The sequence below is a fragment of the Crocodylus siamensis genome, chromosome 6, assembly GCF_052110815.1.
Source record: "Crocodylus siamensis isolate JL-2025a chromosome 6, ASM5211081v1, whole genome shotgun sequence".
Classification (NCBI taxonomy): domain Eukaryota; kingdom Metazoa; phylum Chordata; order Crocodylia; family Crocodylidae; genus Crocodylus; species Crocodylus siamensis.
The window spans coordinates 71,561,596-71,589,478 of record NC_143400.1 but is presented as its reverse complement, the minus strand read 5'-3'; the positions used below and the strand labels follow the sequence as shown (position 1 = coordinate 71,589,478).

General features: G+C 46.7%; 1 protein-coding gene across 4 annotated transcripts in view; it reads right to left on the bottom strand.

Moving 5' to 3' along the window:
* AADAC (arylacetamide deacetylase) overlaps nt 1-27,883 on the bottom strand; it is an 81,637-nt gene that overhangs the window by 12,156 nt on the left and 41,598 nt on the right. For all 4 annotated transcript variants that reach the window (XM_090054141.1, XM_090054140.1, XM_090054139.1 and 1 more), the window contains one exon: nt 2,024-2,246. In XM_090054141.1, coding sequence (XP_089910267.1) covers nt 2,024-2,246 — 223 coding nt within the window. The remainder of the gene's footprint in view (nt 1-2,023; nt 2,247-27,883) is intronic.

The following is a 27,883-nucleotide window of genomic DNA, read 5'->3' as shown; positions in this document are numbered from 1 at the left end:
AAATGAAACAAGTCACTTCAAGCATAGTCAGTTACAGTTAAAAACAAATATGTAAAATATGGCATGTGACTTTTGGCAGACTTGCCAGGCACTTTCCAAAACCTCCACAGTTCAGTGCCTTCACAGCAGCATAATGCAATGAATGCACACACAGCTTTATCTAGCAGTAGAGATTAAACAAATGATTATACTGTAGTTTGAACATTATCCAAGGGGACATCCATGAAAAAGCAGTACATTATTTAAATTCTCAAGTGCAATGCATAAAACAAGGTCCTGAAAGCTTGAATTTTATAGCAAGGGAAAAAAAGAAAGTCCAAGCTAAGTCAGGGGATAAGTTCATGAGTGCATCCAGGCTGAAATTAGAGAGGCTGCCTGAGCTCTACTGAGAGCAGAATTTGGCTGAGTCTCTACAACCCCAGCAATTAGCGTTCCTACATGCCTGGCAATTAGTGTCCTACAAGTAGAGAACAATGCAATGAGAGCTCCTGAGTGATCATTAGGAATTTAAGCCTTACATACTACGTTGATGATGCCAGTTTGGATGCTTGTGTAAGATGGTAATTTATAAGCATTTATTATTTAAGTCGTTAAAGTTCAATTAGAAAAAATGTGTGCTCTGAGAAGGAATATGACCAGGCTTCAGTGTGGAAACGAGCAAAAGCATTCAGATGAAGTATTAACAGGAAAAGCACAGCACAAAAATGAGACATGTTACACCATGTCTTGCTGGAAATAATGTGGGGAAAAACAAAAAGCCAAATACAGGGTTAGTCTGCCATACCACTAAACTGACTAAAGCAATTAACTAACTTCTTCCAAGAGAAAGCACAGGATTAGAAATGAAGATGTGATAAGAAAAAATTTCCTTAAAATTGGAAAGCACCCTCTAAATTATGTATTTGCTTCGGATTTCTTCATAACAGCACCCCAGAAGAAAAATGGCATATATAGAAGAGTATAATTAATGTATTGTAGTTAAAAAAAAATTCTCTCTGATAAGAGAAGTGCAAGCTAGGGATGGCTCTCTCTAAAATCTATGTAAATCCAGTCCTAATTTAGTTCCTTCTTAAGAGCAAGTCCTGAAATGAACTAAAATAGTAAAATCTATGTAACAATTCTAAAGGGTTATTTTTAATGAGTAAGTCTCCCTTCTTGTGGAGTCTGCATTACATAATGAACACAGATTTAGTTGAAATGCTTCTTAGGAAAGCATTCTGAAGAGGTACCTGCTAAAAAGAGGTAAAAAATCATCATAGGCAAGGTCCTCCTATTTACTTTCTATATTTATTCCTAAAGTGAACAGGGAATATCAGGATCAGGACCAATCAAGATGCAATTTAGGTGGCAAAAAGCTCGAGTCTATGTTAGTGTGCAAACTTCTGGTTAATTGCATTCTTTCGCCTCCTCTTAAGTAAGTAGGGTAATTATGGGGATGTTTCTGGTAGCCCACATTTCCCTTCACTTCTGTTCAACCTTCCTTTCTCTACTGTGTGTTGTCTTTTGCTTTCCTCTGTGACAGGCTGAGCACTCCATCCTGCTTCTATCCTTTGTACTCAGCCCATTCCCAAGAATACCCACCTACTCTTCACCTAACAGATACACAATCATTTCCTTATGATATGCATTTGCCTTTCCTTCTCATAGTCCTACCATCCATCTGTGGGTGACACTCACTGGGACTTACCAAATAGGTTCCACACATGGATGTTCTTCATCTTTATATGGCACCAAAACCTCCTCATTATTCTTCCTTCCCCCATTTGTCATCATGTAATAAGTTTATTTGTTATGTTGCAGTTAATGCACACAATTGCTGTATAACTGATACACATAGAGAGACTAGAACCTGTATCAGTTTTGAATGAAAGAGGTTCTACTTCATCTGTTACAATAATATGTTTCTTATCTAATATGTCCCTTCCTGTAAACAGATACCATAAAACGGCAACACCTTACACTAGCAGCTGACACCTGCCACACAAGATCCTAGCTAGTGAAAACAAGAAGCCCTTGTGCTTACCTGAGCCTCCAACACACCACCCTCCACCATGAATGTAAATTACTGCCCTTTTCAATTCACTAGACTGCTTCCTGGGTACATATAACCGAACTGGAACATTCTCAAATTCTGTATCTGTCACAGTGACATTTTCATCAGATGTTGGCGGAACATATTCATAACTTGTAATCATCATCAGAACTTCCATGTAGTGCATCAGACCCAGCCGCTCAGCTAAACCAGCCTGAGATCAAAGAAAGAAAGATCAAAGTTCAGTTTAAGATCACTACCTCACGTATTTTTTGAGTTATACTTCTGAATTACATTTTAGGTTCAACTAGGGACCTCTTCTTTTCTTAACTCAATAAAGCTAAGGACAGATAGTCAAAAATCCTGAGGCTGAATCAGTTCAGTCTTTCCAGGTTAGTTTAAGCTGTACAAATTAAACTGAGAAACAAATGGACAGACATTCACTTTTGATTCAGGAAATGCAACCACGTGCCTGCAGTGGGTCAAGCCAGAAAGCACAGCTATCTGGCTTGTAGCCAGGATGGGCTGTGTGTTTTCTTCCTTTTTCTACTGCTCCCAAGGTCTCTGAGATTTGCAGTCCAGAATTACAACAGCAGGACTCTGCAGAGTTACTCATCACTTCCTCTTCTTTTTCCAGGTGCCTCTGGGATCTGTAGTCCACAGTAGCAGCCAGCAGTAAGTTTTTTAGCAGGGCAGGACAGTTCTGTACTCAGGGTAAGGGAAGTTTACCCCCCTCCCTGGCCCCAGACCCCAGCCAGGGTTTGCTGGGGAGTGAGGAGGGTGGAGGAAGTCCCTGCCTCCCCTTTACCCATCAACCCTTCGCTGCTGGAGAAGACAATGCAGCCCAGCCCAGGGGTGGAAAGCATGCTGGGATGCTGAGAGACTGTGATTTAACTTGAACCAAGAAAGGGTCTGGGACAGAAGTTTCATAAACTGGTTTGAGCCAACTCAGATAAGTCTGATACTACATTCAACCAGGTTTATCTTAAACCAGTTTTAGCCATTTTGAAACTGGTTTATGTACACTGAAATTCTGTTCTGTTACAGGTTTAAACCAGTTTCTAATCACTTAAACCAATTTATGTGCAACTTCCAGCCCTAGAGCTTTGCCATTGCCATCAATGGCTGAGACCGTTACACATGCTTTGTAGATTTATCTTAATAATAAGGGACCACTGCTATTAGTGAGACTGTAGATGAACAACTGCAGAAGATAACTTTCCACTCCCAATATTCTGAAGTGCCAAAACATGTCAATCTTCATTCTTTCTTCGACATAACGTTCTGCAGATAGATCATTAGCCCTAGGAGGCAGACTGTCAGGACAGTTTCGGCCCCCCAGAAATCTTTAAAATTGTCCACCAAAGAATCAATTCGATATACCTCACTTTTGACTTTTATTCAGGTGTTTTACAAAGGAGAAAGGCAAGAAAAGCATAAAACATTAACTTACAATTAATAGACACACTCTTAGACACAGAAATTATGTCTGCATCTGGTTTTTGTTGACAAGTTTCATTTATGTTATGATCTGAGGCTCCCTCTAGAATATGTTTCCAAAATACAGATACCAGAAACTTCACTTTCAGCAGCTTTGTTCAGAACTAATGTCCATGAATAAAGAGGTTTAGGCAGATATTTTTATTGCTAAAAATAGATGTAAAAGCTGAACATAACTATCACAAGGGAATCTGAGGAAATTACATGATAAATTTATTTAGCCCATGGCATCATAGCTGATGGAAGCTGGTACTCGCATGATGAAGTCAAAATAAAAAATCCATTTTTATTTAGTGAAGGGTGCATGTCTTGCATCTCTGAGATGCAGAATATTCTATTCAAAAGTAATAACAGATCTAAAGTAAAACTCAGAATTCCTTGGGGAAGCATTCTATAATTTTCATAGATTTTTTTAGGGTTGGAAGGCACCTCAGTAGATCATCAAGTCTGAGCCCCTGCCTTGGGCAGGAAAGAGTGCTGGGGTCAGATGACCCCAGCCAGGTGCTTGTCCAGTCTTCTCTCAAAGACCTGCAGGGTAGGAGAGAGCACCACCTCCCTTGGAAGCCCACTCCAGATTCTGGTAACCTTTACCATGAAGTTCTTCCTGATGTCCAATCTAAATCTGCTTTTTCCCAGTTTGTGACTTGTTTCTAGTCACCCCAAGGAATGCCCTGATAAACAGAGTATCTCCTATTCCTTGATGCCCCACCCCAATGAATTTGTAGACAGCCACAAGATCACCTCTCAGCCTGCTTTTGTGGAGGCTGAAGAGATCCAGAGCCTTACCTGCAGGCCCCTAATCATATGAGTAGTCCTCCTCTAGACCCTCTCAAGGTTATCTTACTCCTTCTTGAAGTGCAGTGCCCCAAACTGGATGCAGTACTCCAGCTGCAGCCTTACCAAAGCTGCATAGAGGGAAAATATCACCTCCTGAGACCTGTTCATGATGCACCTGTGTGGTTAGCTTTACTTACCACTTCATCACACTGATGACTCATGTTCATCATGGAGTCTACTATGACTCTGAGATCCCTTTCTGCTGCTGCGCTACTTAGAAGGTCATCCCCCAATCTGTATGTGCTGATGATTCTCTCTCCCTAGATATAGCACTTTTTACTTATCTTTGTTAAACTGCATCCTATTCTGTTTTGCCTATTTTTCCAACCTGTCCAAATCCACCTGAATCCATTCCCTGCCCATCCATGTGTTTACTTTGCCCCATAATTTAGTGTCATATGCAAATTTGGACAGAGTACTCTCCACACCCTCATCCAAGTCACTGATAAAAATATTGAACAGCTCAGGTCCAAAGACCAAACCTTGGGGGACACCACTGTCCACATCTTTGATACCGACTCATCCACCACCACTCTTTGGGTTCATTCCATAAGCCAATTTGCCACCCACCTGACCATGTGATCATCTGCATCGCATCTGCTTAGTTTATTTATCACTTGATTAGTTTATTTACAAGAATGGGATGAGACACTGTATTGAAGGCCTTTTTAAAATCCAAGTAGATGATATCTATCTTGACTACTGTATATAAGCATTTTGTGACTTGGTCATAAAAAGAGGCTCATAAACAAGAATAGTCAGGAAGAATCTACGTGCTATGAATCCATGCTGGTTGCCCTTCAGCATTATTTTTCCTGCTGGACTTATGCAAATGTGTCCCTTAATCATTTTTTCAAAGGTTTCCCAAAGATAGAGGTGAGACTAACCAGCCTATAGTTACCACAATCCTCCTTTCTCCCCTTCTTGAAAATAGGGACCACATTGGCCCTTTTCCAGTCATCTGGGACCTGACTGGAGCACCACAAGTGCTCAAACAGTCTTGCCAGTGGTTCTGCTATAACACTGGTTAATTCCCTAAGCAAGCTTGGATGAAGATTGTCTGGGTCTGCTGACTTAAACGTGTCCAGCCCCTCCAAGTGTCCCTTCCCTAGGTTGATGCTAACTGTTGGTAGGCTAGTGTCCCTCTTGTGCCCATCTACAATTCAAATAGGAGATATACCTTTATCCGTGTTCAGGAATACAGATGTGAAAAACTCATTGAAGAGCTCAGCTTTGACACTCCTCTCTGTCACCAATTGCCCTAGTCTGACCTGTAGGGGTCCTATGTTGCCATGTGCCTTATTTTCTTCCTATATGCCTGAAGAAGGACTTTTATTTTATTGCTGTATTTTATAAGGTTGTGTTAGATTTCTGTGTTACTGTGCTAGTAACAATTGGAACAAGATGGCTGAGTTTTATATCTCTGAAATAATCAGGAATTATTTGGAAAATGTTAAACTTTTTTGGTATTGTAACCTAGGCCCTGCAAAACACTAGGCAATTGCTTGAGCTCTCCACATGTAGATTACTGAACTCCTCAAAATATTTCTTATTGCTATGAAGAAAACCATCCTGTCATAGTGAACTAAATTGAATCCCCTTTACAGGAAGTCTTTTTCCTTCATGGAACAGATTCAGTAGACTGCAGGGAAGGTATTTCATGCAATATAAATGTTATTGATTTTCCCATATAGGATATTGTTTCGCTAATGTATTGCTTGTCAGTAGTCAGTTGGCTAAAACACAATTTATATTACAAAGGAATGCAAAGAAAGCTGAAATGTAGTGCTGTGTAGGATCATGTAGTGCTGTGTAGGAATGCAAAGAAAGCTGAAATGTAGTGAAATGTAGGATCATTTAGATAACTAAAAGACAGTTTTTAAATGGAACACTTGCTTAACATTCCTACACAGAAAATCTTATGAAGAACAAAAATATAATATTAGTTCCTTCCCAAAAATTACATATGGGAACATAGTGAATTATCATATAATTCCTTGCATACTAATAACACACATATAATGCTAAAAATCATCATTTAAAAACTTCAGAAGCTTTAGAAGCTCTAGAAACATTACTGTACATGGATTTTTATTCTTCAAATTCCCAGTGGAAATGTTGTGGCCCAATCGTATAGTTGGAATTGGGTGTCCCTTTCTGAAGATTGGATACTAACATCAAAAGAACAGTAAGAAATGTAGAGGGCTTTTTTCCAAAAGCATGTACAATGAGGATTTTAGAAATAGTCTCTCACAAAAGTTCATTGTCAATAAACCTTCATGCACTTGAAGCGGTTTCATTAAGTGGAAATAAATTATCTTCAAACTGAGAAATCAGGTATGTTGATCACATGATTCGATACCCATAGCTCTTTAATACAATGATGATACATAGGGATGTAGTTGTCATGGGTGACTTCAATTACCCAGACATCTGCTGGGAGGAACAGTCAGCCAGGTCGGACCGTTCCAGGAGGTTCCTGGTCGAGATACAGGACCTCCACTTAATTCAGGAGGTGCACAGTCCCACCAGAGGAAATGCCCTGTTGGATCTGGTCCTGGCCACAGGCGATGACCTGGTAAGGGGCCTCCAGGTCCTTGACCACCTGGGTGATAGCAATCATCGCTTGCTGTAGTTTACCATCCAGTTCAGGGTGTCAAGGGCCAGAAGCAAGGCAGTAGCCCTAGACTTCAAGAGGGCCAACTTCAAGTTGAGGAGATTAGTGGGAGAGGCACTGGGGTTCTCAAGGGCAGGGCAACTCAGTGCCCAAGATGAGTGGTCATTCCTTAAGGAGACGATACTCAGGGCCCAAGGGGTGACCATCCTAACTAAAAGCAAGGGGGGCAGGAGTGCCTGAAAGCCCCCCTAGCTCACCAAGGGCGTCCGGGAATGCCTGATCACTAAAAAGGCGGTGTACAACCAGTGGAAGAGGGGTGCTATCTCCAAAAAGGAGTATACTTCCTCTGCTCTGGCCTGTAGGAGGGCTATCAGGAAATCTAAGGCAGACATAGAGCTAGGACTTGCGTCCAAAATCAAAGATAACAAAAACTCCTTTTTCAAATATACAGGGAGGATGAAGAAAGCACCAGGAAATGTGGGGCCCCTGCAAGATCCTCTGGGCAATCTGGTGGTTGTGCCAGAGGAGAAAGCAGACCGCTTTAAGCAATTCTTCACCTCTGTTTTCTTGGGCAGGAACTGAGACTTCCCCACCATGATGCAAGACGGACTTGAGGGGAACAGAGGAGGAAAAGGATTTTGGAGTCATCATTGACTCCAAGAAGAACATGGGCGAGCAGTGTGGGGATGCAGTCAGGAAGGCCAACTGCACCTTGTCATGCATCCACAGATGCATCTCAAGCAGGTCCAAGGAGGTAATCCTCCCCCTCTATGCAGCACTGGTCAGGCCACAGTTGGAGTACTGCATCCAGTTCTGGGCTCTGCACTTCAAGAGAGATGTGGACAACATGGAGAGGGTCCAGAGGAGGGCCACTTGCATGATCAGGAGGCAGCAGGGCAGGCCCTATGAGGAGAGGCTACGGGACCTGAACCTGTTCAGCCGCCAGAAGAGAAGGCTAAGGGGGGATCTAGTGGCCCGTTACAAACTAGTCAGGGGGATCAGCAGGCACTGGGGAAGTCCCTGTTCCCCCAAGCACTGCCAGGAGTGACCAGGAATAACAGTCACAAGCTGGCAGAGGGTGGATTTAGACTAGATATCAGGAGGCGCTACTTCATGGTCAGGGCGGCTAGGATCTGGAACCAACTTCCAAGTGAAGTGTTGCTGGCTCCTACCCTGGGAGTCTTTAAGAGGAGATTAGATATACACCTTGCTGGGGTCATTTGACCCCAGTACTCTTTCCTGCCATGTCAGGGGGTCGGACTAGATGATCTACTCAGGTCCCTTCCAACCCTAGAAACTATGAAATGCCTCCAGACTTCAGGTTGGGGAGGACCGGGTTAGAGAGCTCCTGGAGGGGCTGGATGTGTTCAAATCAGCGGGTCCAGATGCTCTCCACCCCAGGGTGTTGAGGGAGCTAAGCAGGGGTTATTGCAGGGCCCTTGGCACAGCTTTATGAGTGCTTGTGGTGCTCAGGCCAGGTGCTGGATGATTGGAAGGTAGCCAACATGGTCCCCATCTTTAAAAAAGGGAGGAGGGAGGACCCAGGACCCAGGCAACTATAGGCCCGTCAGTCTTACCTCAATCCTGGGGAAACTCTTTGAGAAGATCATCATGGAGCAAATCTGTGATGGGCCGGCCTCAGAGATGATGCTCAAGGGCAATCACCATGGTTTCATTAGGGGCAGGTCATATCAGACCAACCTGATTGCCTTTTATGATCATGTCACAAAAGCCTTGGATGCAGGTGTTTCCATGGATGTAGTCTTTCTGGACTTCAGCAAGGCATTTGACACCATCTCCAACCCCATCCTCTTTAAGAAATTGGGTGACTGTGGCATTGATGCCTACAGTCAGATGGATTGCAGATTGGCTGAAGGGTCGCACTCAGAGGGTGGTGGTGGATAGGTCATATTCGACCTGGGGAGAAGTGGGCAGCGGAGTCCCCCAGGGCTTGGTCCTTGGGCCCGCGCTGTTCAATCTCTTTATCAGCGATTTGGATGATGGGGTGAAAAGCACCCTGTTTAAATTTGCTGATGATACCAAAATTTGGGGTGAGGTGAGCACGCTAGTAGGGAGGGAGCAAGAACTGGATAGGTTACAGGGGTGGGCTAGCAGGGTGCTGCACTTGGGCAGTAGTAACCAGCAGCACACTTATAAGATGGGAATCTCCCTTCTTGAGAGCACAGAGGCAGAAAGGGAACTTGGAGTCATTATTGACTCCAAGATGAACATGGGCTGACAATGTGAGGTCACAGTTGGCAGGGCTAACCAGATCTTGTCGTGCATCCACAGGTGTATCTTGAGCAGGGCCAAGGAGGTGATCCTCCCCCTCTACGGTCAGGCCACAGCTGGAGTACTGTGTCCAGTTCTGTGTGCCCCACTTCAGGAGGGATGTGGACAACATTGAGAGGGTCCAGAGGAGGGCCACCCACACGATCCGGGGACAGCAGGGCAGACCCTACAATGAGAGACTGCGGGACCTGAACCTGTTCAGCCTTCACAAGAGAAGGCTGAGGGGGGACCTGGTGACCGTCTATAAACTCACTAGGGGGGACCAGAAGGGTTTGGAAGAGACCTTGTTTCCCCTAGCACCCTGTAGCATAACAAGGAATAACAGCCACAAGTTGTTGGAGAACAGGTTTAGATTAGAGATCCATAAGAACAACTTCACAGTTAGGGTGGCTAGGATCTGGAACCAACTTCCAAGGGAAGTGGTGCTGGCTCCTACCCTGGGAGTCTTTAAGAGGAGGCTTGATGCCTACCTAGATGGGATCATTTGAGCCCAGTTTTTTTTTCTCCTGCCCTGGCAGGGGGTCGGACTTGAAGATCTATAAGGTCCCTTCTGACCCTACTTCTATGATTCTATAATAATGCAGTGTGTGATGATTTTCTATGACATATGGATTACTTACTGCATTTTCTAGTCTTGCACCAAAATTAAATGAATGAATGAATGATTTCAGCAAAGAGGTAAAGAACAATGCAAGCAGATCATAACTGCATTAACAATACCCTGTAGCACAGCTCTGTGTATTCACAATAGATATATTTAAATAGGAAATGCACCAAATTTAGAGGAAGCACATTATGTAAAAGAGCCATATTGATTGCTCAGAGCTCCAATATGAAGCTGGAGATAGGCCTGTTGAGAGTCTCTGGGTTAGTATCAAAGTGGACAGCACTGGCGATGCATAGGGGGTGCACGTGGGTGCACATGCACCCCCCTGATCTTGGCAGTGCACTCCCTGCAAAAAGCACTGCCGACACTGCCAGTGGTGCTGTGGTTGCCACTTACCACCCCCGCCACACCTCCACCTGCGGGCAGTCACCATGCCCCCCCAGCCTCTAAGGGCATGGGTAGCAACATGGGCAGCAGGGAACTCATGAGCAGGATCCCCTGGGAAACTAGACTTAGGAAAGAAATCCCAGACAGCTACCTGTACTTTACTGCTGGCTGCAACTGTGGACTAGGGCTGTGCAAAGCTTTGGTTCACGATTCGATTTGGAGAAGATTTGGCCCAATTCAGAGGCCAAATCTCCAAATCCAAATCAAATCACTAGAAGCTTAAAACTTTACGGATCAATTTGGAGCCTCTGAATTGATTCAGAAGATATTTGGAGATTCAGAAGGCAGTCTTTATGGGGAAACAGAAACTTAGAAGAGGGAGGGGGAGCCAGGGAGGGAGTGGGGGAAGGACTGAGATTTCTAGCTAATCAGTGAATGTGATTTCTCCCTGACTGCCCTTCCAATCGCAGTGTCTGGGGGGAGGAACATAGAAACAGCATAAAAACTTCTGCATGCAGACTTTTCTGTCCTTTTCCTGAGCAATTTCTGCCTGAACAACTATGCCTCAAAGGTATTGTGGGTACTGGCCTGGCTTCCTAGTCTGTGGCCTGCTACTTTTTGCTGTTAGAAGGATTTGATAGGATATATCTTAGCTTAGCTTAGTTTAGCCTAGCATGTGTCTACTTTCAATTCATTTCTTGGGTTTTTTCCCCAATACTTCTGAAAGAAAAAGCTCAGTGTTATCCTTGGCAGTGTGATCCATCACTGTGCAGAGCAGCACGCATTGCACATACTCGCACACAGAAAAATCAGATATCCATAGAAGAAGAGATTCAGATTATATATAGTAGTTATTAATATTATTATAGTTAGTTTACATACAGGCTAAAGAGTACACAGAAGAAGTCAAACAGAAATTCAGATTGAGATTAACACACACAACACAGTAGTCAGAGTCCTAGAAGAAAATGAAGAAGATATATTATTTTAGGTACACTACACAGAAGACGAACAAGAAGTAGTCATACATTCACATTAATAGCACATCACAGAAGGCACCATATATTGTTATTAATCAAGCATAATCAAGAATCATTGTAGCAAATTCTAGTGCACCTAACACAGAGAGTAAAGCAACATACAGAGAAAAAGTCACACAGTCACACACACCTTTTGCAGCACAGGAAAGATTAATATGAAATGTGCTGGACAGGCAAGTGCCAAATCTTCTGGCAGGGGAGGGAATGGGGCTAGAGGGGTTAGGGAGAGACCAAGAGATGCAAGTTCCTCCCACCCCCAAACAGATGTATCACTGAGCAGCCACGGGGCTTCTGCTGCCAGTGGAAGCAAGGAGGTAGGAGCAATACCTGATGCCCCTACACCTGCACCACTTCCCCCAATTCCAGAAATAGGCACCAACAGCAGAATCACTGTCTCCTCCACCCCAATGTCATCTTCCAGTGTGAGCCTCCTGCTGCCAAAGGAGGAGCTGAAGCTGGAACCAGGGGACCTGAGCGCCCTGGCTAAAGCAACTCTGGGGACAGAGGAATCAGTTTGTGCTCCACACCCCTCAAAGTTCCCCTAGATCCAGCACCTCAGAGGAGGTTGAGGTTGTAGAGGCTTGGGCAACTGGCTCAGCTGAGACAGCTCCTTCTGCTGTTGTGCCTCAGCCTGCTGAGGAGGGGGATAAGGCAGGATCCCCATCCCCAACCCAGAAGTGGGGGAGTAGTGTAGTGTGGGTATTTTGAGCTTGCAGATGATCCCAGGTTTGCTATCTGCCAGCACTGCCAAAAGGCAGATCAGCTTGCGCAAGGAAGTGAAACACTTCACTATCACAGCGATGTTGCTGCATCTCAGGAGACAGCACCCCCTTGCCCTTCTTCCTGCTCAACCTGGCACCAGTGCAAGCATGCCCAAAGGGAAGTCCCCCACTTATTCCAAAGCCCCCGTCCCCTGCAAAGCAGAGGCAGTCCACCCTGAAACAGTGGAGGAAAGCTGCAGACAGAAGGGGGCACATTTCCAAGGTGAGCAATATCACCCAGACCATTGGGGAGATGCTTGTTCTGGATAGCCAGCCATCTCCCTAGTTGAGTGGCCAGGGTTCAGTCAGCTCGTGGCGCTTGTGGCCCCATCATACCAAGTGCCCACATGCACCACCTTCAGCAGGATGATGGTGCCCTCCCTGCATGAGGCATGCAGGGAATACTAGAGGGAGAAGCTGCACAAGGCAGGGATGCAGGTAGCCCTGCATTTCACCTCTGATTTCTGGAGCAGGCTGGGGATCATGCTTACATCTCCCTCACAGGGCACTGGTGTAATCAGTCAGGCCGTTGGTGGGCTCTCCTCCAAGCTGAGGTGCTGGAAAGTCTCACACAGCAAGAGAGATCATGGAGGACATGAACCACATGGTACAGGGTGGCTTGTTGGGCAGGTCAAGCTCACTTGCGGGTTCATGGTCACTGACAACAGGGCCAATATGGTCAAGGTTGTCCATGATGCCAACTTTGTTGGCATCTGCTGTGTAGCACACAGGCTGCACCTCATAATCTGAGACACCTTGGAGGGGAACAGGGCTACTGGTGATGGCACTGTCACCACTACCACTACCAGCCAGCTGATTTCAAAATGCAGGAAGGTGGCAGGCTACTTCCACCACAGCCTCAAGGGAGCAAGATGCTGTGGAAGAAACAGGAAAAGCTGATCATCCTGCAGCATAAAATCATGCAGGACGTGGAGACTCAGTGGAACTCCATATACCTGATGCTCAAAAAGCTGGTGGAGCAACGGAAGGCCATCCATGAGATGGCCTTGCTTGGGGAGATTGGGATCAGTGTCTCCCTTAACAGTGGGATACCATCTCCCAGTTCTTGGTTGTCCTCAAGCCCTTCTTGAAAGCCACTGAGACCCTCAGCACTGGTGATGCCCTCCTTAGCCAGGTGATCCCCCTAGTTAGTGAACTGGAAAACTAAATGGAGAAGTTCCAGGGGATCAACATTCCTGGCTGGAGCAAGCCACTGTCACCAGACATGCAGGCACTGGCGAGGCAGCTGAAGGAGGGCATCAGGAGATGGCTGGATCCCTTGCAGTCCAGTACAGTCCACATGCTGGTGTGTATGTGTGACCTGAGGGTGAGGGGGAGCATGTGCACTGGCAGCACCAAAACTCTCGATGACTGGACAGAGGTGCTGGTCAACAAAGTCAGGGAGGGAAGAGGTGAGGGGATGTGGAAGAGGGGGCACCACCACTGGCACCAGCACTAGCCAGTCTCCTCCATGCCAGCCACTGCTAATGTGCCAAGGGCATGGCTTCAATGCTGGGGTTAAAACACACCAAACCCCAGCCTCGGGCAGGTAGTGCCAACGCTTCAGTAGCTACCTATCTCGCCAAGGATGTGGTGCCACTGGACTGCGACCCCTTGACCTACTGAGGAAGCTGCAGCCAGATGTGGTGGGATCAGCTGTCCAGCAGATTGCAGCATGTCAGAATTCCACTGTCTAAACTATAGCGAGTCCTGTACCTAGGAGGCTGATGAAGTTAAGTTCATAGGCCGGGCTGTGAAAAGTGGTTTGTAATTTGATCCCTCTCAGGATCAGGCCTGAGATACTGGAGGCAGAGTGGTTTTTTGGTGAGGAACGTGCCCCCACAGGTAGTTGGGAAGTGTTATCTTTGATAGATTCTGGTATGCAGTTTGTGGGGGTACTGGAGATAGTTGGCAGGTTTTGTGTTTTGAGCTGTGGGAAGTTGGCTTCAGTTCTGGTGATGAGGTTAGGTGCTTGTTTGAATGTACATACCACTTTTCAGAGCTAAGCCTATGAACTGCACTTCATCAGCCTTCTAGGTAGTGGGTACAGAAACTCATGGACTCAATATACACAGTGAAATTCTGGCACACTGTGACCTGCTGGATATCTGACTCCCCAGGTACCACTCCAATTTTACCTGCGCCGCTACCCCACCCCAGCCTGTCCCTCACTCCCTGATGTCTCCATTTCCATTTTCACTTACTGGCATTCTTGCCTGCACTGTGTGCCAGGCCAGCCTCTGGCTTTTTTACTGTTCCTTCCAGGACCAGCAGACACACCAATTACAGGTGCTTCCTCAGCCTGACAAAGAGTTTTTCAACCCAAAACTTGCTAAAATATATTTATCTACTTTCATAGTTTCTAGGGTCAGAAGGGATCTGAGTAGATCATCTAGTCCAACCCTGCCAGGCAGGAAAGAGTACTGGGGTCAAACGACCCCAGCAAGGTGTTCATCTAACCTCCTCTTAAAGACCCCCAGGGTAGGAGCCAGCACCATTTCTCTTGGAAGTTGGTTCCAGACCCTAGCCGCCCTAACCGTGAAGTAGCGCCTCCTGATATCTAGCCTAAACCTACCCTCTGCCAGCTTGTGACCATTATTCCTGGTCACCCCGGCAGTGCTCGGGGGAGCAGGGACTTCCCCAGTGCCTGCTGATCCCCCCTGACTAGTTTGTAACAGGCCACTAGATCCCGCCTCAGTCTTCTCTTCTGGAGGCTGAACAGGTTCAGATCCTGTAGCCTCTCCTCATAGGGCCTGCCCTGCTGCCCCCTGATCATGCGAGTGGCCCTCCTCTGGACCCTCTCCATGTTGTCCACATCCCTCTTGAAGTGCAGTGCCCAGAACTGGATGCAGTACTCCAACTGCGGCCTGACCAGTGCCGCATAGAGGGGGAGGATCACCTCCTTGCACCTGCTCGAGATGCATCTGTGGATGCATGACAAGGTACAGTTGGCCTTCCTGACTGCATCCCCACACTGCCGGCCCATGTTCATCTTGGAGTCAATGATGATTCCAAGATCCTTTTCTACCTCTGTACTGACAATAAGGGAGTTCCCCAACCTGTAGGTATGGTGCCAGTTGTTCCTCCCCAGGTGCATCACTTTGCACTTGTCAGTGTTGAATCCCATCCTGTTCTCATCCACCCACCCTTGTAACCTGTCTAGGTCTGAATGTAGCCTATTGCTCCCTTCTAGAGTGCCCACATCCCTACACATCTTAGTGTCATCAGCAAATTTGCACAGAGTGCTTTTTACCCCCTCGTCCAAGTTGCTGATGAAGATGTTGAACAGTGCAGGCCTGAAGACGGAGCCCTGCAGAACCCCACTGCCCACATCCCTCCAAGCTGAAAATGTCCCATCTACTCTCTGGGTGCAGCTCTCCAGCCAGTTGGCAAGCCAGTTGACTGTGTGGGTGTCAACACCATAGTCCCCCAGTTTCTTAATGAGAACAGGATGAGAGACAGTGCTGAAGGCCTTCCGAAAGTCCAGGAAGACTATGTCCACTGCTACCCCTGCATCTAATGATTTGGTTATCTGATCATAGAAGGCCACCAGGTTGGTCTGACAGGACCTGCCACTGATGAACCTGTGTTGGTTGCCCCTAAGCATGAAATCCCCTGCTGGCCCCTCATGGATGTGTGCCAGCATAATTTTCTCGAACAGCTTGCCTAGGATAGAAGTAAGACTAACTGGCCTATAGTTTCCCGGGTACTCCTTCTTCCCCTTTTTGAAGATGGGAACCACGTTGGCTCTCTTCCAGTCCTCTGGCACCACACCAGAGCACCAGTAGCCCTACTAAAAGGTACCAGATTGACTTACCTGTTGTTAGGTAAAGTGATGGACTGGAGTGAGGTTGTAGGGGAGGAGGACACCTCACTGGGGCACACCTGAACACAGACACGGTGTCACCCACCCATGTAACAAGTTTTGCCTGCCTGCGGCCAGAGGTACAGGGCCCCAGAACCCAGACTCCCCCCTTCACCTATCTCCTTGACAGCTGTCAGGCTTCATGGCCATAGCAGGGCCTAGCAGGCCTGCAGTTTTCACCCCCTTGTGCCTTAACATACACACAGTGTCACCTTTCATGAGTTTTGCTTGTCAGTAGTTTGAGGTGCAGTTTCCCAGACACCCCTGTACCTATCTCCTTGGAACTTGGCAGGCTTTGTGGCCTTAGAAAGGGCTACCATCCCTGTAGTTTTCACCCCACTGTAGCTTAACACACACGCATGACATGAGTTTTGCTTTCAATAGTTTGAGGTGCAGTTTCCCAGAAACCACTGCACCTAACTCCTTGAAACCTGGCTACCATCCCTGCAAGTTCCACCTGAATCAGCAAAAACATGACAAAGTTATAGATACTTCATTGAATCCCCATTATACACAATGGCTGAAGATCTGAATTGGCACCAAATCTTCTGAAGACAATTCAGCCAAACTGAATCAGAAAAGTGATCCAAATCAAACCGCTGGCATCTGAATCAGCCAAATCCAAATCGAATAGTTCTATATTCACACAGGCCTACTAAGGACTACAAATCCCAGAGTACCCAGAAGCCCTACTGAGAATGCAGGAACAAAGCATCCCAATGCCCAGGAAGACTAGCAACTATGGTAGAAGACAAGCTTGGCTTAGCAGGGAACTCTTAAGTAAACTAAATCACAAAAAGGAAGCTTATAAGAAGTGGAATAACCAGGGAAGTATATAAGAGCATTGTGCAGGTATGCAGGGATGAGGTCAGGAAGGCCAAAGGGCAACTGGAGTTGCAGCTAGTAAGGGCTGTGAAGGGTAACAACAAGGGTTCCTATAAGTATGTCAGTAGCAAGAGGAGGATCTGGTAAAGTGTGGGTCCCTTACTGATTGGGGAAGGCAACCTTGCGACAGAGGATGCAGAAAAGGCTGAAGTGCTCATGCCTTTTTTCCCCTCAGTCTTCACAGGCAAGGTCAGATACCAGACTATTGCAACAGGCAGCAAAGTTTGGTGAGGCAGTGAGCAGCCCTCAGTGGTGAAAGAACAGGCTAGGGACTACTTAGAAAAGATGTACATGTACAAGTCAATAGAGCCAGATGGGATGCACCCAAGAGTGCTGAGGGAGTTGGCTGATGTGATTGCACAGCCATTGGCCATCATCTTTGAAAACTCATGGTGGTCAGGGGAGGTCCCAGATGATTGGAAAAGGGTAAACATAGTGCCCATATTACGAAAGACAAAAAAGAGGATCCAGGGAACAACAAACTAGTCGGCCTCACCTCAGTCCCTGGAAAAATTATGGAGCAGATCCTCAAGGAATCTATTTCTAAGCACTAGAAGGAGAAAAAGGTGATTAGAAATAGTCAGCATGGATTCAACGGGCAGGTCATGCTCAAGCAACCTGACTGCATTCTATGATGAGATGACTGGTTCTGTGGATGCGGGGTGTAGCAAAACCCCCCGTTTTTCTTTTTTTTTAATACACACACACATATATATATGATAGATATGCATTCCCTTCCCCAATTATTTCTGGCTTTTCTTTCTCTCCCTCTCTATTCCCTATAGACAAGCATAAGTGAGCTCAGACTTAGAATAAGCTTTAACTTTTTTATTTTGGTAGCAAGATTTTGGTTTTTTGTACCATCCAAGTTAGGAACTTACCTGTGTGTATGTGTAGGTGAGTTGTATGTGTGAACTGGTGAGAGAGAGAAAGAGAGAGAGAGAGAGAGAGAGAGAGAGTGTGTGTGTGCGCGCGCACGCGCGTGAATTGGTGATAGGTATGCATGTGCCTAGGCTGGTTTGGATGTGTATGTGTCTGAGCTGGTAGTGTGTGTGTGTATGCACCTAACTGATGTGTGTGTTTGTATATGTGCAATTGTGTCACACCCTCCTGTCTAACAGCGCAATATTGAGAGTTGGCCTGACCCCACAGGGCAACAGGGAAACCAGTGAACATGGTATACCTTGATTTTAGCAAGGCTTTTGATATAGTCTCACAAAACATTCTTGCAGGCAAGCTAAGGATGTACAGGCTGGATGAAAGGAGTGTAAGGTGGATAGAAAATTGGCTTGAGCATCAGGCTCAGAGGGTAGTAATCAATGATTCAATATCTGGTTGGCAGCCAGTAGCAAGCGGAGTGCCCCAGGAGTCTGTCCTGGAGCTGATTTTGTTCCATGTCTTCATCACCGACCTGGAAGATGGTATAGAATGCACCCTTCGCAAGTCTGCAGATAACACCAAGCTGGGGGGACTAGTAGATACATTGGCAGGTAAGGCTAGGATTCAGAGAGACCTAGACAAGTTGGAGGACTGGGCCAAAAGGAATCTCATGTGGTTCAACAAGGACAAGTACAAAGTCCTGCACTGAGGACAGAACAATCCCATGCACCAGTACAGGCTGGGAGTTGACTCACTGGGCAGCAGCTTTGCAGTAAAGGACCTGATGGTTACAGTGGACAATAAGCTGAATATGAGCCAGCAGTGTCCCCTTGTTGCCAATAAAGCTAATGGCATACTGGACTGCATTGGTAGGTGTGCTGCCAGTAGGTCAAGGGAAGTGATTATTCCCCTCTATTCAGCACTGGTGAGGCCACATCTGGAGTACTGTGTTCAGTTTTGGGCCCCCCAACAGCAGCAGTCTCCCGCCCGCAGTGATGCACGGGGCATCCCCATGACTGGGAGCTTTGTCAGCTGATGGGGCTCCCAGACACAGGAGTCCTTGGCCACATGTTCAATTGGATAGGAAGCAGCTGCATGATAGGAAGCAGCTACAAAGTTATTACATATTTTGTGGAATAATCTTGTAGCTTATTCCTTTTTTTATCATGCTATTAATTGACTGAACATGTGGCCGGGTGACCACTGCTGAGAAGTCCTTAACCATGCCTTAAGTATAATGTGTGGATGGGGCCTTAGAAACTCAGTTATCCCTGAGTTTCTAGATACCTCCTATATTGTTCATCTAAAATGGGCATTAAAATCCATGTCAACTAGATAGATTTCAGATATGTTCCATGGCAAGGCCAGCATTTTATGAGCTTAGTCCAGTGGTTATCAACCTTATTGACTCAAGGCACCCATGGAAAATGGCAGCTTTTAGCTTCCACTGTTTTTTTTAATACAATAAAATTATAAAGCAATTTTGTTGAAAAGAACTCGGGAAGTCCACAACAGGTAAGAAAGTTTTGAACAGTATAGAGTCCTATTTGAAATCTTTGAGTTTAGCTTGAGAATCATGCCTGCAAACCTAACAGTGTCAATATTGTGTGGCATCCCCACTGCACTCTTGAAAAGATATCAAGGCTCCCTAGGGTGCCACGGCATGCTGGTTGAGAATCAGTGAGCACTCAATTCTGCCTTGACAATCATGCCAGATGCATTCTTTTTTTTATCCAGTCTTGCACATAACGTCTGACTGAATGATCTACCAAATTCTGTTGATTCAATGTTGTCTATAGTACAACACTTTCTTTGCTTGGTTTAAACAGTCTGCCAAGCACAAAACATGAGTAGTGAGATCCAAAACATCTGATACAACTTTAGTTCCCCTGTATGGCTTTGCCCTGTTATTCTGTTGCTTTTTCATTTCTGTCTGAGATAATGAATGCATTGACTGCTTAATACTGTATTCCATCTCTCCAAAAACTGATATAGGAAATTAAAAGTAAATTATCTTAAGCCAATTCAGTGAATGTTGATAGGAATATCCAAATACATTATTCTTTCTGAAAAGCACAACTAGTCATTATGGACAAACAGATGAAATTACATTTAAAAGCTTGGCTAAGACGAACCTTTTGTGTAACAGTGCTAGAATAGAATCAAAGGTGTTTTTCTATGACCCTGTCACTGTACACACTGTATGTATTCACATGCTATCACTAACACACCCCTTTCCCCCCCAAATTAGCCATTCAAAATCAGGGTGTATAATGGAGAAACAGGACCACTGGAACGGTTCTATGTGGGGTTCATGGCAGCATGCAGGAGGGATAGAGTCCACTCCTCAGCATCACTCAACTGTCTTCTTCCCTCTCTGTTGCTAAATCTTTAATCCTGTCACAGCCACTGCTAAATTGGTAGCAGCTTTTGGCTGATCAGTAAGAAAATACAGTATTAAATAGTTAACCATCATCCTTGGTTTCAGTACAGAAACCTCAGAACTTGATTATTTCTATGACAATCAATTGCAGAAAGGAAGAAAAAACAAATTAAAATATTTGAAATGTATGGGTGCCTATACACATGCAGTAAGGCTGCTCCTATGTGCTGTAATTGTAGTGTTAAAACAGACTTGATTTATTGAGTCTGCTGGAGTGTGGCAATTACGGTGCCCCAGAAAACTCCAGCATCAATGTTTGACAAGCTTTAGTTAAAGTGCCCCCACTGCCATTTTTCAGCATGGGGACACTGATATGCATGTCGCTCCAGGTGCTTTAATTACAATGGCTCTCAGAGCTGCTCTAATTAATGCACCCACCACCACTCCCAGGCTAGGGACAGACATGCAAAAAGCCAGAGCCAGAATTGATTCAATCTTTGCAGAGTAGTCTAACCTGCCTAAGTTTAACCAATTTGCAACAGCACAGACATTTCTTGTGGACTGAGGAAATGTGGGCACATGCCCGCAGTTGCTCAGGCCAGGAGTTGGGGAGTGGGAAGCAGAGTGCATCCTTGACTGGAGGGAAGCTGTGTTGGGGGGTGTGACCAGCCTGGGCAGTAGTCTGGGCTGGATTGGCAGAGAGGGCTTTAATTTACCCCTCCCTGTTCCACCAGCAGGGACCTGAGTTGGGTCTGCTGAGCTCTCCCACCTTGCTGCTGCAGTGGCCCCTGAGGCAGAGAGGGCAGGGAGGGGGGTTATTCCCCACTCTATGCCCAACAGCTCTTGAGGGACCACAGCTGGGTCTGCCCACCCCAAATGCCACCCACTACCTGCTCAGGGCAAGTAGTGGAATATGCTCCCTCTGCTGCATGCGGGAGAGAGGGGGAATAACCCTTACCCCTACACCCTGCCTAAGGGGCCCTGCTGGCTGGCATCTGGCTGTACCCCTGCCCATCCTCTGCAGTGGTAAGGGGCAGGGCCCTTGATGGGGGGCAGCAGCCCCTGTCATAGTGTCAGGGAGTGCGATCCCCTTCCTGGTGGTCTGCCCCAGTTGGCACTGCCACCACTTGGTCTGTGCCCAGGGTAACCAGCAGAATAAGCCCCCTGCACTGGACACTGGAGGGAAGGGAGCAGGAGGGGGCTTATTCCTTGCTTGCCTTGGGCACTGAGCAAGTGGCAGCGGTGACTGGGGTGGGCAGACCCTGCTGCAGTGCCCTGGGGACAGAGGGGAGAATAACCCCATTCCCTGCCCCCTGCCAGCTGGCCACTAGAGCAGCAAGGGGAGAAACAACCATGACCAGGGCAGTAGCCCCTGTCATGATTTCCCTGAGCATAAGCCCTTTCCCAGCAGGGGGGGCCTGCACTGCAGGGTGGGTAAAGCTGCTGCAGACTGTGGAGTCGGTGACACTGTGGGGGGCTCTGGCCCCTTCCAAGCCCCAGTGCTGTTGCATGCAGTCAGCAGCAGCTCTGCCCACCCTGCAACAGCCTCCCCCCCTGCCACTGGGAAGGGGCTTGCGCTCCTCAACACTATGATAGGGTGCTGACCCCTCACCACTATCGCAGCAGGGCAGGGGTGCAGCCAGATACTAACCAGCAGGGCCCCTTAGGCAGGGGAGCAGGGAGGGGGATTATTCTACTGCTTGCCTGAAGCAGGGAGCAAACAGGGGTGGCAGTTGGGGCAAGCAGACCCCATTGCGGTCCACTGGGGGCAGTAGGTGTAGAGGGAGGAATAACCCCCCTCCCTTCCCCTTGTGCCCCAGAGAGCAGCCAGCACTGAGTAGTGCAGAACCAAGCTGGTGGGACAGGGGAGGGAGGGAGGGGGTGAATAAACTCCTTCCTTGCTCCCTTCTGGGACCAGCATCTAGCCAGACCCCCACCCCTCGGCTCGGGTGGGGAGCAGAGGGGTGGGGCCAGCCCTGCTCCATTGGAGCAGAGAGCCCAGCCCAGAGAGCATGCCAAGATGCTGGGGGATGCTGGTTTAAGTTAAACTAGGAAGGGATCTAGGACAGACATACATAAACCTGTCTGAGCTCAATCAGTTAAGTCTGGTACTACATTCAATCAGGTTCATCTCAAATGAGTTTCAGCTCATGAAACACATGTATAAACACCCTAAAGGATTAAGTAATACTTTCATTATAACAACATCCTTCTTTCTTTTTCTTTTTCTTTTATGTTTAGAGGAGAGTTGTTTTTTTAAATGTAAAGCCCCTTATTTGACAGTTTTTTAGATACTATTAAAGATGGTATGGTCCTTCTTAGGAAAGAGAATGGCTAAGTTGGACTGGAACTCCCAGCATTACAGTCCAATTTTGTTTTCTTAAAACACAAAATAAGAAGAAGCATATACAAGAAAGCAGTAGAAAGAAGAGCAAAAATATAGCTTCTCTTTCTCTGGTGCTGACTCTTTTAAACTCAGTCCCAAGAAAACAGGCACAGTATATCATCTTATCAGCAACCCCAGACTTGGCAAACTCATATCAGCCACTAGATGGTTTTTAGTTGCCCTCTTGGTTAGGGCTTCACACCAGGGTTGCAAATTATGCCACTTTATAGCCAAGTAGGCCAACTGTGTTAAACAGAAAGCAAAGAGAGAAGAAATACTATAAACAGGTAAAGGATTAAAAAAAAAAAAAGGAATGAAAACAGGAATGCTAGTCTTACATTTCAGGTATTGATGTTTAGCTGAAGGAAGTGAAGGTGGCAGTATCATCTAGGTCTGTCATCTCTGACTCAATTAGGTAAGGACATTTATCAGGATCAGGCCAGTGAAATGGTGCCTAGTGGAACCAGGATCCCTGGATATGGTAGGGATAGTAGTCATGATGCAAAAGCCCAACAATGCTTCTGGGCACCCAGGCAGTGGTTACTTTTGATTCCTGCCACAGTTCCAGCATGATCATGTGGATGCTCCTGGCAGCAGTTTTTTCACCCCACCCCCAAGCCAGCACCCGGGGCTGTTGTTTTGGTCATGTCCCTCTAGTTATGCCACTGGTAAAGCACACAATCCATCCCAACCAGCACCCTACATGTTTTCACAATCCATATCACCTTCAAGCACCAATGGAAAATAATGGATCCCAGAAAGGGAAGGTTGGTGATATCATGAATTGCCAAACAATTTTGGTTCATTGATTTCTAATCCTGCATAGCTGTTAAAAAGAGACATGACCTTAGTCTTTGGGTAGTCTCAGAGTCTTTGGGTTGTCTCAGGCCAGGCAGCACAAGAGAATTCGCTCCTACCCCAGCTCAGGGGCAGAACTCTTCTAGGAGTACAGGGAAGCCTAGGACTTCCAATGATAGTATTACTTGCCTATACACAAATGCCAGGAGCCTGGGGAACAAATGGGAAGAAACAGCCCTCCTACCAAAAAAGAATGAATATGTTCTCAGAAATAACAGAGACCTGGTGGGACTCCACCTATGACTGGACCACAGGTATAGATGGCTATAACTTGTACAGGAGGGACAGTGTTGCAAGAAAGGGCAGAGGGATAGCTCTCTATGTGAAGAAGCAGTATACCTTCCCTACAAGCAAATATTAGCACTCAAGGAGGGCAACTTGAGACTCTCTGGGTTAGATTACAGGGGGAACATGGTGAAGTGGATATAATGGTAGGAGTCTATTACAGACCTCCTAACCAAGGAGAAGAGCTTGACCACAAATTCATTACGGAATTGGCAGAGGTTGCACACTCTTGATGCATGGTTTGCACGAGCAACTTCAACTACCCTGACATCTCATGGGAAGAGCACTCAGACAAACCTGTTTGGTTGCAAAGCTTTCTCACTTGCATTGACAAGCTTTACTTGTCTCAAGAAGTCTATGGACTGACATGAAGCAAGGATCTGGTATTGGCCAAAGTGGATGATCTAGTGAGTGGCCTGCAATGGGGAAGCTTGGTGACAGTGATTACAAGTTGATCACTTCTCTATCCATCACAAAGCTGGCAGTCAGTCAGCAATGCAGAAATCCTCAACTTTAGGAAAGCCAGCTTTCACAAACTTAGGAGGCTGGTTGCTGAGGCCCTGAGTGGCCATGACCTGACAGGGAAGGGAGTCCACAACAAGTGGTTGCTCCTTAAGGACATGATCCTTGAAGCAGAAGGGCAGTCCATTACAGCCCATAGGAGAGGTAGCAAAAGGGGTGGCTGACCTCCCTAGCTAAACAGGGAACTCATGGACCTCCTGTATGTGAAGAGAGAAGCCGGTAAGGGATGGAAGTCAGGTACCACCACCAAGAAGAAGTATTCAGCAGTGGCCAACTTCTGTAGGGAACAAACTAGGAAAGCCAAGGCTGAAACCAAAATCAAATGGGCTACAGGAATCAATGACAATAAAAAGTCCTTCTTCAGATATGTGAGAAGTCAAAAGAAAAACAAGGCAACATTGGAGCCTTGCTAAACCAAATGGTGGAGTTGACAACCGACACCCAGGAAAAAGCTAAATCTCCTTAACAATTACTTTGCATCGGTCTTCCACTAGCCCAAGGGGCTCACCCTGCCTGACAAGATGCAGGATTACCAGGATGTGGGCAAATGTATGCCTACCATTGGCAAAGATCTCATGAGGAAACACCTTGAGAGGCTGGACATCCACCAATCAGCTGGTCTGGATGGATTGCATGCAGAAGTGCCAAAGGAACTGGCTGACATCTTAGTATGGCCAATGGCACGGAAATTTGAGAATTCATGGCACTTGGGAGAGGTTCCTGAAGATTGGAAGAGGGCCAATGTGGTGCTGATCTTAGAGAAAGGGAGGAAGGATGATCCAGGGAACTACAGGCCAATCAGTTTGACCTCAATCCCTAGTAAGATCTTGGGAAAAATTATCAAAGAAAACATTAACAACAGGCTCATGGAAAGCAACATTCTGAGAGATAGCCAACATGGATTTGCTGCAGGTAGGTCTTGGCTGACCAACCTCATTTCCTTCTATTAACAGATAATACTTCACTTGGACAAAGGAGAAGAAGTTGACATCATACATTTAGACTTCAAAAAAACTTTTGACTTGTTCTCCCATGATGTCCTCATGGTAAAACTGGGGAACTGAGGCCTCAACAACCTTACAGGCCAATGGCTGGGGAACTGGCTCCATGGTCAGATCCAGAGAGTGATAGTCGATGGAACCGTATCAATATGGCACATGGTGACAAGTAGCATCCCTCAGGCCTCTGTACTTGGACCAGTACTTTTTAATGTATTTATAAACAATCTAGATTCTGGTGTCAGAGGCGGACTGGTTAAATTCACTGACAATACCGAATTATGGGGAAAAGTGGTCACACTACAGGATAGGATAGTGATTCAGGCCAACCTGGACAGGCTCACAAGGTGGATGGATCAAAACCTGATGGCCTTCAACACAGAAAAATGCATGGTGCTCCACCTCAGGCGGGTGGCGGGGGGAACCCCGCACTATACTTATAGGCTTGGCAGCGCTACACTCACTAGCACCATGACTGAAAGAGACATAGGGGTCATGACTGATTACAAGATAAAAAGCCACCAATGCGATGCTGGAGCTGGCAAAACCCTGGCTTCCATCTACCTATGCATCTCTAGCAAGACCCAGGAAGTCATCCTCCCACTTTAGAAAGGATGTGGAGAAGCTTGATAAGCTTGATAGTCTAGAGAGAGCCACACACATGATTAAAGGACAAGAAAGTAGGTGTTACAAGGAGAGACTGAGAGCCATGGGACTCTACAGCCCGAAGAAGCGAAGACTCATGGTGGACTTGGTGGCAGCCTATAAATATATAAGGGAGGAGCATCAAGAACTGGGAAATTGTCTGTTCACCAGGGCACCCCAAAGAAAGACAAGGTCTAATGATCACAGACTCCTGGAAGACCATTTTAGGCTGGACATAAGGAAAAACTTTTTTACTGTCCAAGTCCCCAGAGTCTGGAATAGGCTCCCCATAGAAGTGGTGCAAGAACCTACTCTGGACACCTTTAAGAAACACTTGGGTGCCTATCTCGCTGAGATCATATGACCCCATCTGCCTTCCTTCCCCTTGGGCAGGGGGCTGGACTTGATGATCTTGCAAGATCCCTTCCAGCCCTAATGTCTATGAAATCTATGATTTTCACTTTGGACTAATACAGTTGCTTTGTCTCTAACTTTTCCTAACTAGTCCCTCAAAAACAATTTCTTAAAAGTAAAGTAGATGGTATGACATATTCTTAATGCTATTTCTCAATGCACTAGTTTAAACAAAGAAAAGGACACATAATGAGTAGGCCTCTGTGAAGTGGCTAATATTCACTTTGGATTTGGATTCAGCAAATTCAGGGGACAGTGATTCGAATCACTGTCCTGAATTGATTTGGCTGCATCTCCAAATCGGCCCTATCCCCAGCCTGCCCAGTGGATGCCCCTCCTGCTCTTCCAGCCCCCAGCTCTTCGAAAAAAAAAAACGCCCCCACTCACTGGCTGCTGCCAGGTGGGGGGGCAATCCCCACTGCCCCTGTTGCCCCATGCCACATGAGGGGCTCTGCCCTGAGCCCCCTGACCCCCGCCCACTCTCCCCCATGGCTACCTCATCTGCTCCAACTCTCAGCCCTTAAAAAATAAATAAATAGTTTCATAGTTTCATAGTTTCATAGTAGCTAGAGTCGGAAGGGACCTAGGTAGATCATCTAGTCCGACCCCCTGCCTTAGCAGGAAAGAGCACCGGGGTCAGATGACCCCGGCAAGGTGCTCATCTAACTTCCTTTTAAAAATCCCCAGGCTAGGAGCCTGCACCACTTCCCCTGGAAGCTGGTTCCAGGCCCTAGCCACCCTGACTGTGAAGTAGCGCCTCCTAATATCTAATCTAAACTTACCCTCCGCCAGTTTGTGACCGTTATTCCTGGTCACTCCTGGCAGTGCACGGGGGAACAGGGACTCCCCCAATACCTGCTGATCCCCCCTGACCAGTTTGTAGCAGGCCACAAGGTCCCCCCTTAGCCTTCTCTTGTGGAGGCTAAACAGGTTCAGGTCCCGTAGCCTATCCTCATAAGGCCTGCCCTGCTGACCCCTGATCATACGAGTGGCCCTCCTCTGAACTCTTTCCATATTGTCCACGTCCCTCTTGAAGTGTGGCGCCCAGAATAAATAACTTAATTAATTAATTAATTAAGTCCTGGCTCACTGGCTCCTGCCAGGCGGAGGGGGGTGGTGATCCCCACTGCCCCATGCTGCATGGGGGAGGTCATGAGCCCCCAGAAGCCCCAAGGCCACTGCAGCAGCTAGTGGGTTGGGGCTTTTTTCTTTTTTTTCTTTTTTAAAGGGCCGGGAGTGGGGTGGGGGGCCAGTCATGAGCGGGGAGGCTGGGAGAGTAGGCAGGGACTAGGGGGCACTCATGGGGGCTGGGGGAGCAGGCAGGGGATGGGGCCTGGCAGGGGTCCCTCCATGGTCCCCTCCCTCATCCTCCAGCCCCCCACTCTCCCACCCCCTACTTATCAGCACAGGGTCGGGGTCCAGCTCCCTGCTGCAGCCAGAGGGGACTGCCCGAATTGCCAAAGCTCTCTGAATCTTCTCCGAATTGATACAGAGAGCTTTGAATTGATTTGGACCTTTTAACTGGTCTCCTCATTTGATTCAGATTCAGAGATTCAGCCATCAAATCGGGCTGAATCTTTTCTGAATCGAATCAGCACCTGAAGCTTTGCACAGCCCTAATGATCAATGTTTGGTTAAGTACATGTTTTTTTTGGTTTGTTTCTACTTACAGTGTGAAAGCTTTTCCTCC